The sequence below is a fragment of the Sus scrofa genome, chromosome 3 (assembly GCF_000003025.6).
Source record: "Sus scrofa isolate TJ Tabasco breed Duroc chromosome 3, Sscrofa11.1, whole genome shotgun sequence".
NCBI lineage: Eukaryota > Metazoa > Chordata > Mammalia > Artiodactyla > Suidae > Sus > Sus scrofa.
In genome coordinates this window covers 15,961,761-15,978,669 of record NC_010445.4, presented here as the reverse complement: position 1 = coordinate 15,978,669, position 16,909 = coordinate 15,961,761, and the positions used below count along the sequence as shown (strand labels likewise).

At 44.3% G+C, this 16,909-nt stretch overlaps 1 protein-coding gene across 1 annotated transcript in view; it reads left to right on the top strand.

Moving 5' to 3' along the window:
* Positions 1-9,097, top strand: part of TYW1 (tRNA-yW synthesizing protein 1 homolog (S. cerevisiae)) — a 191,080-nt gene extending 181,983 nt beyond the window's left edge. Inside the window, exon 16 of the mRNA XM_021086357.1 lies at positions 8,981-9,097. Within this exon, the coding sequence (XP_020942016.1) occupies positions 8,981-8,986 (6 nt within the window). The 3' untranslated portion in view covers positions 8,987-9,097. The remainder of the gene's footprint in view (positions 1-8,980) is intronic.

Sequence of the window (16,909 nt, the reverse complement as noted above, 5' to 3'; positions counted from 1 at the left end):
TAGGCTGGCAGCTACAGCTCCGATTTGGCCCCTAGCCTGGGAACCTCCATATGCCATGGATGTGCCCCTAAAAAGCAAAAAAAAAAAAAAAGTGAGGTTTGATACATATCCATAACGTCTCTGGGTTTTTTAAAATTTATTTCAGATTCTTACTTATTTTTGGTCCACTTCTCTAGTGCCATTGAGCAGGTAAGACTGAGCAAGTGATATTTGAATTCTACTGACTTTAGGATTTAGCCTTTTGTTCCATCAGTGAGAGATTTTCATTGGTTCCTGGTGTTTTGTAGAATCTCACCTCCATACCCTTGTCATGCAGCCGCCTGCTGTCCTTGTGGTTTTTCTTAGATTAATGGTATGAAGCTTGGCTTCTTTTTCCTTCCACATTCCCATCGATTAGTCATAAACTTATTTTTCTCGCAAAAAAGAATTCATGGTGGAGTTCCTGCTGTGGCGCTGTGGGTTCAGACTCTGACTGCAGCAACTTGGATTGCTGCAGAGGTGCGGGTTCAATTCTCAGACCAGCACAGTGGGCTAAAGGATCCGGCCTTGCTGCAGCTGCTGTGCAGGTCACAACTATGGCTCAGATTCAGTCCCTGGCCTGGGAACTCCATATGCCTCGTGTGTGGTCTTAAGTCAAAAAAAAAAAAAAAATTTATGGTGATCCTGGGTAATGATTTACTATCACTTTTGTCATTTCCTGGTATGTCCTTGGATCTGGGGACCATGGTATATCTTGGGGTGTGGGACCGAGGCGCTGTCTGGGACAGAGTTGCCCTGAGAATTCTGGATCTAGTCATGGGAGGAGAATAGGGTATAAGGGGAGCCTGGAAAACTTTTGGACAAGCACTTGCCTAAAGTGAGGTGAAGGAGGGGGTGCAGAACCCCTTCCGTTTTTCCACATTTGCCGTTGTCACACCTGCTTCCCAGGAAAACCTCTAGAAGGCATGCTGGGAGCAGGATGAGCCCCAGCATGGTTATTTTTGCTGATTTTCACCCCTGGGAACCTTCTAGGGTCTCTCTACTCAGCAGTCAGCAAAGGCTGGCACCTGGTGATTAAAGAAGGCTGGGGAGTTAACAAACCTGACCAGTATCCATGAGAACATGGGTTCGATCCCTGGCCTCCCTCCATGGGTTAAGGATCCGGTGTTGCCGTGAGCTGTGGTGTAGGTCGCAGATGCAGCTCGGATCCTGCGTGGCTGTGGCTGTGGTGTAGGCTGGCAACTACAGCTCCAATTCGACCCCTAGCCTGGGAACCTCCACCTGCCATGGGTGCAGCCCTAAAAAGGCTGGCATTTCTTAACGTCCCGGAGGGACCAAAGCTCAGTGGACACTGGCCCTTCTTATTCTCAGCCCCCACCCCCTTTATAACCCATTTTCTCCTGCCAGGTACCTTTTGTGAACCCTTCACCTGAATTTCCATACAGGGGTGGCCTGGAGTGACTGGTGTCACCCCGGCTTTCAGAGCTATGGGCCGAGACCCCGCATGCTCCACGTGTGTGTGGGAAGAGGTGGAGGGAAAGGGGAGCGTCGGGTGCTGTCCGGGGAGGAAGCAAGAAATTCGTTTGCGGACAGAGCCAAAGGAATCCCTGGTACCCAGTGAGGACCGATGTTACAAAAGAAAATCATGCTGCCAACCTTGAAACCTTGAAACAGCGACAACATCCATTTTTACAAAGCCTGTGTTTGGAGCCACTTCAAAGGACTCACTGGCGTCAGTCTTGTGAGTTTCCTCATCCATCTGCCAGCTGGGCTTGTGGAGTAATATTTCATCATGAGAATGGACTTATCCGGGAGCGGGTAAGAAGATCGGAGACACGGCAGAGTTATGACCCATCGAGTCCAGCAGAGCCATCCGATTGCCGTCATAACCTTAACCTTTGGCGCTCCTGCTGTGGCTCCATGGGTTAAGAAGCCAATTGCAGAGGCTTGTGTCCCTGCGGAGGCCTGGGCTCAATCCCTGGCCCGATGCAGTGGGTTAAAGGATCTGGCGTTGCCGTAGCGTGGTATAGGTCATAGCAGCAGCTCAGGGATTCAGTCCCTGGCCTGGGAACTTCCATATGCCGCAGGTAGGGGCCATTAAAAAAAATTGTAATAAATAAATAAAAACAGGAGTTCCCATCATTGCACAGTGAAAACGAATCCGACTAGGAACCATGAGGTTGTGGGTTTAATCCCCGGCCTTGCTCAGTGGGTTAAGGATCCAATGTTGCCGTGAGCTGTGGTGTAGGTCCCAGATGCGGCTCGGATCCTAGTTGCTGTGGCTGTGGTGTAGACTGGCAGCTGTAGCTCCGATTGGACCCCTAGCCCGGGAACCTACATATGCCTCAGATTCGGCCCTAAAAATAAATAAATAAATAAATAAATAAATAAATAAATAAATAAATAAAAATAAAACATCTTTAGCTTTATGTGGCTGAAGGTCTCAGCCCAGGCCTCAATCGTGGCCTCCCAAGGGGTTCACCCCAGCACGGGGGTCTCCCCACTGGGCACACAGTCATGTGCGTGAGGGGTAGGGAGCTCCCTAATGGAGAGTCAGGACACAGTGGGACAACAGCCCCTCTGCCTACTGTCCCCTGTTCTCCCTCCTTCATCCGCTCTGTGGGTGATTAGATTTGTTTCTAGAACTCTTGGAAATAGGAGGAGTGACACAAAGGATGAAAAATAGGTTTTGGTGCCATACTGCAGGAGCCATTAATAAACCAACAAACACATGGCCACCTCGAGGGACAGCTCGGGTCAAGCACCAGTAGTTCCAGCACATCCTCGGCTCCGGCCATCGGCCCTCCGAGACCCTCCCAGCAAGGCAGGGGGCTGAGACGGGGCTGGGGATTCGCAGCCGGGTGCCGCGGAGAAGACCGTGACTGCTTCCTATCATCGATTGGGACGCAGACTTGGAGAAGGTTACTGGTCCTCGATGCATGGGTTTTCCAGGGACGTCGTGATAGAAACCAAGTACGGGAAGCTGAAAATAAGGAGAGCAAATGGAAGAGAACTTAGCAAACTGAAGAAAACAGAAACTCAGAGGGGAAAGGCTGCATGTGGCAGGGAGTTGCCTGTCTGAACTCCAGGAGACCGCAGGTATCTCTGAAAGTGGGGATACAGCTCCGGTTCAAATGAGGAGGGTTAGGAAGTTCCCTGGTGACCTAGTGGTTAAGGACCCAGCGTTGTCATTGCCATGTTGTGGGTTTGATCCCTGGCCCAGGAACTTCTGCACCCCACAGGCACGGCCAAAAAGAAAAAAAAAAAAAAACAGAAATAGGAGGTTGGTGGAAAGTCTATGAGAAGTTGATGTGCATGTCTTTCCTCCAGCTTGGAGCTGTGGATGGAATCTGTGGGAAGAGAACCTGAAGGGAGATGGATTCGTGTCCATCCATGAATAACGGAGTCACTTTGGTGCCAGCAGAAATTCTCACAACGTCGTAAATCAACTAGACTTTAAATAAATAAATAAATAAATAAATAAATAAATAAATAAATAAATAAAACTTTAAAAATAAAACAAAATCATACTTATCAAAAAAAAAAAAAAACAAGAAAACGGAGTTCACGTTGTGAACCCGAAATGAACCTGACTAGCATCCATGAGGATGCAGGTTCGGTCTCTGGATTCACTCAGTGGGTTAAGGATCCTGGTGGCTGTGGCTGTGGCATAGGCCAGCAGCTACAGCTTGGAGACCTCCATATGCCACGGGTGTGCTCCTAAAACGACGTAAATAAATAAATACCCCCAAACAAAACCTTGTAGCCACGGTGACTCTGTCCACCTTAGCAGAAGCTTGCAGGGCTCCTCTTTGAGAAGCTTGATCTAAGTGGAATCTGGACTCGGGGGCCCTGGGCCAGGGTACTGCAGTGAAAATAGGGGGTTCAGTACAAAGGAACACAGTGAATGGTATAGCATCCCCGTCTTTGGCTTCCACCTGCACTGGGAATATCTCACCGCCAGAGTTATACGTTTGTGTACCATTACCAATAGGTGGAGAAAAGCAGAGGAAATAATGAGACAATCGTGATTAATCCAAGGTGATGCTGTGTAAGAGAAACTGCTTCCAGAGTAAACCACTCAGCCCCGAATAACACTTATAGAAGTCCTGAATATTGATCAAATTATAACAACACGAGGGAAGGTTTATAAGGAAGTTAAATCCCCAACTTCAAAATTAAGTTAATATTTAAAACAATTAAGAGGAGTTCCTGTTGTGGCACAGCAGAAATGAATCTGACTAGGAACCATGAGGTTGCAGGTTCAATCCCTGACTGCGCTCGGTGGGTTAAGGATCTGGCGTTGCCGTGAGCTGTGGTGTAGGTCGAAGGGGTGGCTCGGATCCCGTGTGGCTGTGGCTGTGGCTGTGTTGTAGGCCGGCAGCTGCAGCTCCAATTAGACCCCTAGCCTGGGAATCTCTATATGCCATGGGTGCAGCCCTAAAAAGACAAAACAACAACAACAAAAAAACCTGACAAAACCCTAAAACAATCAAGAGATAGTAGGATAAATATGCATCATGTGAAAATGCTGAAAGTATTTGCTTTGTGGAGTGAGAATGGGGGAATATATTTTAAAGTTTCGAGTGTGTCTAATAGTTAATAAGACGATAATGTGTCTGAATTATAACTATGTATAACAGGTATTACATAATTTATGTGCGCACACGCACACATATACGTAATAGGTGGGGAGGATGTCACAGTTTGGAAAATACGTCAAAGGGCTCAGATATTTAAAAAATTATACCTTTATTTTCAGATTTTATTCACAAAATATTCTGAAGCTTTCAAAGTCGAGCATCTCCCGTCACTGTATTTAAGTGCAATTCAGCAAGGAGAGTGTAGTATTCTGACACCCCCCCCCGCCCCGGTTATAAGGTTTTTCCTTCTACAGCAGGAAAATACATGTCAGTCACTGATAAACATATAACTCAAATGAATCTTGAGGCCCTAAGTACGATGAAGAAACAAACAATAGTCAGGGGAGTTCCTGTTGTGGCTGAGTGGGTTAAGGACCCGATGTCGTCTCTGTGAGGATGTAGGTTTGATCCCTGGCCTCACTCAGTGGGTTAAAGATCCAGCGTTGCCACAAACTGTGGGTTAGGTTGCAGATGTGGCTCAGATCTGGTGTTGCTGTGGCTGGTTCGACCCCTAGCCTGGGAACTTGCATATGCCGCAGGTGCAACCCTAAAAAGACAAAAAGGAAACAGAGAGAGAGGAGAGAGGCCCAGACCCAGAACCAGACCAACCCACTGAGTTGCTCCTGACATGGCAACTTTGAGATAATAAATTACTAATATTGTTTTAAGCCATATAGGGTTTTTTTGTTTGTTTGTTTTGTCTTTTTGCCATTTCTTGGCCTGCTCCCATGGCATATGGAGGTTCCCAGGCTAGGGATCTCATCAGAGCTGTAGCCGCCAGTCTATGCCAGAGCCACAGCAACGTGGGATCCGAGCTGCGTCTGCAAACTACATCACAGCTCACAACAATGCCGGATCCTTAACCCACTGAGCAAGGGCAGGGATCGAACCCGCAACCTCATGGTTCCTAGTCGGATTCGTTAACCACTGAGCCATATAGGGTTTTTTTGTTTTGTTTTGTTTTGTTTTTGGTGATTTGTTACACATAGTTTGAGATGTGGGACTGTGGACTCTCGGGTTCTCTTGGCTCTAAGGGTTCATATGCTGCTTTCACATTTTACCCTCTCCCTGTGGGTTGCCCTTGACACGGCACCAGAGCAGGTGTTCTGGGCAGTGTCCAGGTCCAGTGAATCCCTGAGGTTGGGGAGTTTCTGTTGAGCAGAAGTCCCAGCATGTGATTGAAAAAAACCTTCTCCTCTGGTCAAGGATGTTCTGGGGGACAAGGATCACTGTCCCATTTTTGAATAATGAACAAGGAAAGGTGCGTCTGTCAGGAACAGGTCCCTTGGCCCTCTGTCGTCTCTTCATAGGCTTGTGATGTTCAGTCTTCCGGACACACGGCTCAGCAGAGGGCAGTGTGGTGCATCCCTGAGATGCATGGAAATTCATCTGTTGAAGCAACAGACTCACGACTTTGAAAAACTTACGGTTACCAAAGGGGACAGGTTGAGGGGGAGGGATGGACTGGGGCCTTGGGACAGAGATATTCTAAGATTACGTTGTGACGCTGGTCATACAACTCTCAATATAATAAAATTCACTGAATTTTTAAAAAAGGGAACATTTGGAGTTCCCATTGTGGCTCAGTGGTTAATGAATCCGACTAGGAACCATGAGGTTGCAGGTTTGATCCCTGGCCTCACTCAGGGGGTTAAGGATCCAGCGTTGCCGTGAGCTGTGGTGTAGATCACAGACACGGCTCTGCTCCTGCGTGGCTTTGGCTGTGGTGTAGGCCGGCAGCTACAGCTCTAATTGGACCCCAGCCTGGGAATCTCCATATGCCCTAGAAAAGGCAAAAAAAAAAAAAAAAAAAAAAAAAAAAGAAAGGAACATTCCTCTGTTGAGATGGGGAGTTTTCCCAAATTCCATGGCTCTGTGATTTGGAGGATAATTATTTCCTGCAATAAGCCCTAGATTTATATAGGACCAGAAAATGACACCCGCAAAACACAGTTAAGCATGTCTGAAGCCAGAATATCTAGTGGCTGTTGGTCTAGATATACAAATTGATTCACCTCATCCTAGAAATTATGCAATGCCACCTCCATCAGCACACAACGAGTTTGGATATATAGACTTTCTTTTCATTCCGATTTCCAACAGTAATCAAAATGTTTGAGGCTTTTGGCCCAGAAAGCCCTGCAGGATCTAGAGAAGAGGCTGTAAGAACCATGAGAAGAAGAATTAATCCAGAGCATAAGCGAACCTTGAAAACATTTCTGCTAAGTGAAAGAGGACAGTTACAAAGGACCACATATTGTGAGCCCATTTCTTTTCTTTTCTTTTCTTTTCTTTTTTTTTTTTTTTGTCTTTTTTAGGGCCACACCCATGGCATATGGAGGTTCTCAGGCTAGAGGTCAAATCGGAGCTGTAGTTGCTGCCCTACCCCACAGCCACAGCAACATGGGATCCAAGCTGCATCTGTGACCTACACCACAGCTCACAGCAACACCGATCCTTAACCCACTGAGCAAGGCCAGGAATCGCACCCGCGTACTCATGGATGCCAGGCAGATTCGTTTCCGCTGAGCCATGATGGGAACTCTTGTGAGTCCATTTCTATGAAATGTCCAAGGTGGGCAATCAATGGAGACAGAAGATTAGCGGCTGCCTAGGGCAGGAGACGACAGCTAAGGGACAAGGAATTTCTTTTGGGGGGGGTTGATAAAAATGCTCTAAAGTTAGGTTGTGGTGAGGACTGTAAAATTATGTGAATCTATTAAACACCATTGAGTTGGACACTTTTCCTGGGTGAATAGTGTGGTATGTGAATTGTATCGCAAAGCTTTAAAAGATAATGAATAACGTTCGGCTAAATTTTTATGCTCCTCTTATTTAACCCCCTGGTGTGGGCTCTGAAAATGTGTTAGGTTATCCGTGACGGAGGTGATAACTTTCCAAGGACGGACCATACCATGGTCCAGGCACCTGGATAGCACCTGCCAGCAAGGACCTATGTAGAGACATGGTTGTTCCAGAGCCTGGCAGTCAGGCTGTTTTCTGATCATTGCCATGGTATTGTGAGGGGCTCATCTGTTGTCCCCATTCACAGATAATGACCAGGCTAGGGAGAGAGTCAGTGTTCTCATGCTAATCACCAGTTCTACTACTGGAGCCGCGGGACCAGTGAGTGGAGGTTGGCTCCGTGTCCTCTAAGCCCTGCTGGCATTTGCTGGGGGTCTGCAAGTGCAGCCCCAGGACGAGACAGGTGGCGAGGCTTTGCTTCTAATTCCGACCCAACTTGCATCCAAGATCTGCCTTCTTCCAGTTTGCACCTCGGCCCTTGGGAGTCAGCACCTCCAGGAAGCTGACCCTCTCCGGAGCCAGTACAGCAATTTGAGGCAAAACAAAATCCGTCTTTAGAGAAAGCACCCCTGGCAGGGAATTAGGAGCTTTGGCATCTCGTCCTGGCTCTGCTGTTTGAGTTGACCAAGATCACTCCCTGCGTTCTCGCCGACCTTGCGTATGTCAGTCAATGGAAGTTCACATGAGAATCAAGGCTTAGGTCATTGTCAGTTCTAAACTCCATGAGCTATTGGTTTACACTCTTGGGAACAAACGTAGTCCACCTATTGAAGAGCCAACCGAAAAGGTGGTCCATCTGCACTTGCCTCTTTCCTGTTTGAAGTCGCTGTAGTTTTAAAGGCTTTGGCTCCTTTGCCTCCTGCCCAGCTTAGGTGCCTGAGCCTCTGTGCCCACCAGGAGCGGGGAGGCTGGGAGCATGACAGGACTCCAGAGAAGCTGCCTTCGACGGCTCGAGCCTCTTGTCTGGCCTCCATGGTTTGTCCCATGTCTTAGACAAGAGGAACATTCTGCCCCTCATGTGACATTTGCAGGAAAGGAATATAACTTAGAGCATCATCAAGCCGATTGCTTGAAAGAGCATCTCAGTGTTTTCTGGCTCCTTGCACCTAATGATGCTCGGTGTTCTTTCAGGGTCTTTGGTCGCTTAACGAGAGGGCGACAAGGCAGGTGACTGCAGTGATCTTCCTGTCTGGTCCTCTGGTTCCTGTTATCCCGCTGGTCCCATTGCAGAGGTTCCTCCAGCAGAAGCATGGTTTGCACTCGGCTGGTCTGGAGACCCCTGTGAGGAGCCTCATTGAATCAGCCGAGATGTCGCAGGGTTGAGCTGTGATTCAGCCTATGTAATGCACGTTCATTGTACAAAGCGAGCCTGATGCAAGAAAATAAGAGGAATAAGTTACCCATCGTCTCACCACTTAGAAACCACAACAGTCAATGGTTTCCAATTTTTGCGCATTATTTTAAGTACGAGGCACTCTGCTGTGTAATTGCCCATATTACGTAATGTCGTTTTCACAACAGCTCTCTGAAGGATGCGCTCTTTCCTTCTGCAGAGATGAAAACTGAGGTTTGGAGACGTTTGACAACCTGCCCGAGGCAGCGCAGCCGGTCAGTGGCAGAGCTGAGATTGAAATCCAAGTCTGGCCGACTCCAGGGGCCTTGTCGTGTGTAATCTCATTTCCTAACATTTGAGGGTCTTCTCTGCCAGTCTTTTTGTCTGCACAGTTTCAGTTTTGTTTCAGCCTTGCGTAAGTGTGGTGCCCACTGTGGGGTTTCTGGAGGTCTTCTACCTGCCGGACCCCCTCCACCCCCCGCCAAGCCCTCGGGTGTTCTTGGCTGTCAGATCTCTGCAGAATGTCACGCTGTAGAGACTCCGTTTTTGGAGGACTCTAAGACACTCTATCAATGTGGCAGGTCTCCTTCTGCTTGGCAGGGAGAAGTCTCTTTTTCAATCTTTCTTCAGTCCCTAATCTCTCAAACTTTACCAGCAATTCCTTTGTCTAAAAAGCAAAGACCCAGGGAGTTCCCATGGTGGCTCAGCCGTAAGGAACCCGACTAGCATCCTTGAGGATGTGGGTTCAATCCCTGGCCCCATTCAGTGAATTAAGGATCTGGCATTGCCATGAGCTGTGGTGTAGGCTGGCAGCTGTAGCTCCGATTCAACCCCTAGCCTGGGAACTTCCATATGCTGGAACTTCCACGTGGCCCTATAAAGACAAACAAAAAAATGCAAATACCCAAGCAAGTTGACTGTATCTGAGATGATCCCATGGGGCTATCCAGAGAGCCGGGGCTAGGAACCAAGAGGTTGGGACAGTGGGGGCTCAGGCTTGGGTGGGCTGCCTGCTACCTGCAGTGTACAGTAAGGACATTGGGGTGTGCATCTCAGCAGCCCTGGAGTTGGGGGGGGCGGTGCTGAGGAAGGGGCTTTGTGGCGCCCCCGCAGGGAATGAAGCCAGACTCTACCACGAAGTAGCCAGGTAGCCCTCCCTCCCCAGGTTGGAGCTGCAGCCTGAGGTTGTAACCTGGACCAGCCCCCACCACACACAGGGCGCCTCCCCCCCACATCCCCTCCCCCCTTCACTGCCCCCTGGGGCGCACTCTAGCGCCACCCCCCACCCCCTGTCTTTTTGTTCCTTCCAGTTTTCAGGAACATCAAATAAAGTCTCTTTCAAGAGGCTCCCCTGAGGCAAACAGCCCAGAAGTGGTTCCAGCAGGTGAGCCAGCTCGATGGGATTCAGCCTCTTTAATAGAGAGAGGCGCTTCCCTGAGATTAGACTGTCCTGGGCCTGATCCCTCAACTTCACAGGACATCAGGTTTAAGCTGTGAGGAAACTATTATAAGGAAAATGAGAGTTACAAAACAAAAAAGCTCCCAACTCTGCTTTTCTGACTTCTGCTAAGAGTATTTACAGACAAGATTGTGGCAGAAATCCAAGCCCCGGAGGGCCGGGACCACAGGTACTCAGCAAATGTCTTGAATGGGAGTTGGAGACGCCATCATGATTCTTTCTGGGAAAGGGGGAGTCGTGTGTCCTTTCTCCCCCCGTATGTTTCCAAAGGGGAGATGCCCTCTGGTCTGTGTCCCGGAGGAGGAGTGTTGGGGTGAAAACCTCCGCACCTTTCCCGCCGTGCCCTTGGTGAGTCACCTGTGCAGGGGTGGCCGATGTGCCCTCAGAACCCAGCAGGCTTTGAGCCACATCACCAGGGCTGAGTCACTGTGCTTCCGAAGCAAAAAATACCCTACCACGTCTCTCCAGCCCGGCTCCCTTGTGGGTGGGTGGGAAAGACCATGGGCTCCCATGAGGAAATACACCTGAGTCAGGACAGGGGCCCATTTTTGAGGGGGTAACTGAGTGTGGGAGGCCAGCCCGTGATCCTCCATGAAGCTGGCAGGGTAAGAGGAGACCCAGCAGGAATCTGGCCCCAGACACATGTGCCAACACAGTTCCGCAGGAAGGCCTGTTCTTTGGAATCATGGGTACTATCTGGCCCATTAATAAGGATGATCCTCTCATGCCCACTTGCCACGCCTCACCCCACCTCACAATTGCGTGTGTCCTCTTATCAGCTGGAGTCTTGGAGAAAGAGGGGAGTGACACTTGGGTCCTCGAACCTCCAGCAACTTCCAGAGTACTTGACCTTGAACTCATGCTCCAGCTGCCCTCCATGGTGGTCTTACTTTCTCATCCACCTGCCTTGGGGTTGAGTGGGTGGGGGTTCTTTCCCAGTGTCAACGTCCAAAGAAGCTTCTCCTGCCTTTGTCTTGTGCGTCAAAGCTTTAAGACCTCCTCTTTTGATCCTTCTCCTGTGCCTGCTCATCTTTTCTTATGACATTCTTCCGAGCTTATCTGTCCCTGCAGGTCTTTAGCCATCCCTGACCCACATCAAGAAGCAAACAGAGATACAGCCAGGTCGATGATGATTATGCACGATGCTTACACGTGATGCATGCATGCTGTGCACCTGTGCACCTCACTCCCATGCATATCCCTGGATTTTAAAGCCGGAATTTTTTTTTTAGAAGCAAAAAAAAAAAAAAAAAAGTTGCCCCAGATGCATTTGATAACTTTGTAATTAAAGTAGCCATTAAAATAATTAAATTTGGTGTTTTATAAGGAAGTCTACTTAGCATAGTACAGTCGTAGTCAATCAATGAATATTTATTGAATGAAGGAAGGCTATGAAGTAAAAAATAGCTGGTGGTAATAAAAAGATAAAAACATTAAATTTTATTTTAGACTTACTCTACATAGTGAAGAGGCAGCATAAATGAATCTTATTGTATTGTAAAAAAGGATATGAGTTACAGATTTACATATGTTTTTCCCATAGTGCCTTTGTGGAGAGTTTCATTTGCATCATGATTGTATTTGGTCTAGTAACAGTTCATGTTCACGTTACGCTAAATGACCACAGATCAATGTAGCGTATACACAACATCTTTGTAGACAGCACTTCTTAAACTTTCTTCAGTTCTTTATTTTTAATGTGGCTGAATGCATAGATTTTAAAAATGTTTTAATTAGTGTAGTGAAAAATTTCAAAATCTGTGATGATTCATGATCAAAATTATTAATGATAGTTAACAATGGTGACATCACTGCCATTAATGTAAACAATGGTGACATAGGTAAGAGAAGCTGTAGGTATTTGCCTATTTTGCAGGCCACGTATAAGATCACCCCTTTCTCTCTCACTCATGAAAGTATAGGACTTTCACTTCTGGTCAAGGTGGACTAACAGGAATCAGATTTGCTATCCCGCCTTAAATAACCAACCAACCCTCTCTCTTTCTCTTTATGTATATATATGTCTCTGCATATATATAATTATATATTATGTAATATACATAATATATATTATATATAAAATATTCATATATAGGCTATATTAATTATATCATCAGTATATTATATTATGTAATTATATTATTAACAATATATTTATATGGAATTACATATAATATATATAATTTTCAAAACACTGGAGATGTTTTGAAAAATGACAGATCCCTTAAAAATAAAAAAAAAAATGAGTTGGGCCCTCTAACTGCCTGGATACTCCTTTGAGAGAGTATCCAGGCATTGTCACAGGGAAGGGAAAGCCAGGCAGAGCCTGGTAGACTCCCTGAGCTGAGGAGAGATAACTGACAGTTTGAGGTGGGGGTGGTGAAAGTGGCTAAAATTCAGAGGATTGGGCACCAGAGTGGTGAAAGCCACACAGAGGATTTGAGATCTGCAGAGGGAAAAGCCCCTCAGTATTCAGCTGAGTATTGACTGGTGCCTGGATTGAGGAAACTACTCAAGACTGGTAAAAGAACTATCTGAAAAGAATAGGATAATAATGCTTGACCTTCACAGAGGCTGGGACTAAAGCTTGCACCTACCACTCAGAATAGAAAACCTCATGAGGAATTCCTGCTGTGGTCCAGTGGGTTAAGAATCCGACTGTGATGGCTTGGGTCACTGCAGAGGTGCAGGTTCGATCTCTGGCTTGGCAAAGTGGGTTGAAGGATCCAACCTTGCTGTAGCTTCAGCATAGTTTGCTGTGGCTCAGATTCAATCCCTGAATTTCCTATGTTGTGGGTGTGACCATTAAAAAAAAAGAAAGAAAAGAATGAAAGAAAAGAAAACCTCATAATTCCTGGGACATTTAGTAGATACTCAAAGTGTCTTTCCTCAGTAGAATAATTAACTCTAATTACTGCTCTGGGCCACCTAAGAAATATTAATATCAAGATCCAAATGGGAGTTCCCGTCGTGGCGCAGTGGTTAACGAATCCGACTAGGAACCATGAGGTTGCGGGTTCGGTCCCTGCCCTTGCTCAGTGGGTTAACGATCCGGCGTTGCCGTGAGCTGTGGTGTGGGTTGCAGACGCGGCTCGGATCCCGTGTTGCTGTGGCTCTGGCGTAGGCCGGTGGCTACAGCTCCGATTCGACCCCTAGCCTGGGAATCTCCATATGCCGCGGGAGCGGCCCAAGAAATAGCAACAACAACAACAAAAAGACAAAAGACAGAAAAAAAAAAATTAAAAAAAAAAAAAGATCCAAATGGATAAAACTATTACCATATAGCTGTGTCTCAGAACAAAATAAACAAACCCTCAAGAATATTTATAAGAATTTAAAAATAGGCATCACCCAACAAGGAAAATTCAGCGTCTGGTACCCAGTAAAAAACTACCAGGCATGCAAAGAAGCAGGAAAATATAACCCACAATAAGAAGAAAAATCAATAATCAAAAGGAATGCAGAACTGACAAAGATGTTAGAATTAGCAGATAGGACATTGAAGCAATTATTGTGATGGTATGTTTAAAAGGTTAAGTAGAGACATAGGTGATATAGTAAAAATGCAATCAAACTTCTAGAAATAAAACTCACAATATTTTAAGATGGGGAATACACTGGGTGAGATTAATAAGTTATTCATTTCAGAATAAAAGTGAATTTTTAGTGATTTGAAGATGTATCAATAAAAGTTACCCAAAATGAACCACAGAGAAAAGAGAGAAAAATAAGAGAGACTTTAAGCCATCTAATAAATGTATAAGGGGAGGTCATAGAGGAGAGACTCCTTCATAAAGCAGAAAAATATTTGAAGGGATAATGGCTGAAATTTTCTCAATAAAAATTATAAATTTGTAGATACACCCAAAGCAAAAGAAACTCTGGAAATATATATATACCAAAGTATATCATAATCAAACTACTTAAAACCAGTGATAAAGAGAAAATCTTAAAGTCAGCCAGTGTAAAAAGGCATGTGATATATAAAAGAACAAGATAAAGATGACAGTGGGTTTCTGGTTAGGAACAAAAGAGTTGAGAGGACAGTGGAACAACATCTTTAGAATACCCAAAAGAGTAAAAAACAAACAAACAAAAAATACCTTTCACACTAGAAGTGAAATATCTTTCAGAAATGAAGGTGAAAGGAAGAGTTCTTTGGATATGGAAAATTGAAACAATTAATTACCAGCAGACTCCCAAAATGTGAAATGTTTAAGGAATTCCTTCAGGCAGAAGGAAAATGATACATGAAGGAAATATGGCTCTACACAAAGAAATGAAAGAACACTGGAAATGGTAACTACTTACATATGTAATACTTTTCCTTATTACTTAAATTTATTTAAAATATACTGACAGTTTAAACAAAAAAAATAATGGAATATTAGGTTTATAACATATGGAAAAGTGAAATACAAGACAACAACAGTGCATAGGTTGGGAATGGGGAAATAGAAAAATACTACTATAATATTTGTACATGTGAGGTAATATAATTTCACTTAAAGATAAACTGTTGTAAGTTACAGATATATCCTATAAACCCTGAAGTAACCACTAAAATGACAAAACAAAGCCAACAAAGCAGAGAAAATGGAATAATTTTTAAAAATTCACTTAGTCCACAAGAAGATAGGAAAAGACAAAAAGGTAATTAAGGAATAAATGGAACAAATAGAAAGCAAATACAAGGATGATAGGCTCAAACCTAATCATATTAGTGATCACACTAAATGTAAATGATCTAAACATCCCAATAAAAAGGCAGAGATTTTCAGTTTGGGTGATAAAGCAAGGTCCACATATATGCTGTCTACAAGAACCACACTTAAATATAAAAATACAAATAGGTTAAATATAGATAATATGAACACTAATCAAAATAAAGCTGGAGTGGCTATAGCAATATCAGAAAAAGTAGGATTTAGAGCAAAGAGTATTCCCAGGAGTTCCCGTCGTGGCGCAGTGGTTAACGTATCCGACTAGGAACCATGAGGTTGCGGGTTCAGTCCCTGTGCTTGCTCAGTGGGTTAACGATCTGGCGTTGCTGTGAGCTGTGGTGTAGGTTGCAGACGCGGCTCAGATTCTGTGTTGCTGTGGCTCTGGCGTAGGCTGGTGGCTACAGCTCCGATGCGACCCCTAGCCTGGGAACCTCCATATGCCGTGGGAGCGGCCCAAAGAAATAGCAAAAAGACAAAAAAAAAAGAGTATTCCCAGCAATTTTTTAGAAGTTGATTTCATATAATAAAGAGATTGATTCATCAAGACATTATGATTCTAAATGTTTATGCTGCTAATAGCAAAGCTTCAAAATATCTGAAGCAAAAACAGATGAAACTGTAAAGAATAATAGACAAATCCATAATTATAATCAAAGATTTCAAAAATCTATATTAATATTTGAAAAAAGGGATAAACAGAAAATCAGCATAGATATAGAAGACTTAACACCAAGTTTTTATATATGACATTTATAGAATATATGTCTCAATAAATTTCAGAGAATCTAAGTAATAGAAATATGTTCTAAAACCACAATGGAATTGAATTAGAAATCAAATTAAATTCTAAATCAATAATAGAAAGATTTTTGAAAATTTCTTAACTCTTTGGAGACCAAATAACATGCTTTAAAATAAACCATAGGAGTTCCCGTCGTGGCTCAGTGGTTAATGAGTCCGACTAGGAACCATGAGGTTGCGGGTTTGATCCCTGCCCTTGCCCAGTGGGTTAACGATCTGGCATTGCTGTGAGCTGTGGTGTAGGTTGCAGATGCTGCTCGGATCCTGCGTTGCCGTGGCTGTGGTGTAGGCCGGTGGCTACAGCTCTGATTCGACCCCTAGCCTGGGAACCTCCATATGCCATGGGAGCAGCCCAAGAAATAGCAAAAAAAAAAAAAAAAAAAAAAAAGACAAAAAATAAAATAAAATAAACCATAGGTCAAAGAAGAAATTAAAAAATGAAGTTATAAAATATTTTAAATGGAATGAAGATCAAAATTCAACATGTCAAAATTTATGGGATGCTACTTAAGCAGAACTTAGAGGAGTATATACAACATGTATATTAGAGAAGAAGAAAATAATAATAATAATAAATAATCACAGCTTCCAACTTAAGACCAAAGAAAACGAAGAGCAAAATAAATCCAAGGCAAGTTAAAAGAAAAGGAAATGATAATCAGAATGAAAAACAAGTACAGTGGAAAACAGAAAACAATGAGAATATCAATGAAATCAGAAGTTGGTTTTTTAATAAGATCAATAAATTGGACAGACTTCTAGCCAAACCAGTCAGGAGAAAGAGAAGATACACATAATTATCACTATCCAGAATGAGAGCAGTAACATCATTAGAGATTCTATAGACAGTGAATGGGTAACAGAAAATATTCTGAATTACTTTTTTGCCAACATATTTGACAGTATAAATGAAACACATTCCTTGAAATATAAACTATCAAAGCTTATTTAAGAAGACATAGATAACCTGAAAAAAAAACCTACTTCTAGTGAAGAAAATGAACTTGTAGAGTAAAACATTTCTACAAAATAATTTCCAGACCCAAACATTCATTGGTGAATGTACTAAACGTCAATATACTTGACTAATTGTATGAAACAGTTAATGAAGAAATAACATCAATCCATTCAAATTCTTCTGGACAATTGCAAGGGAGGGAATATG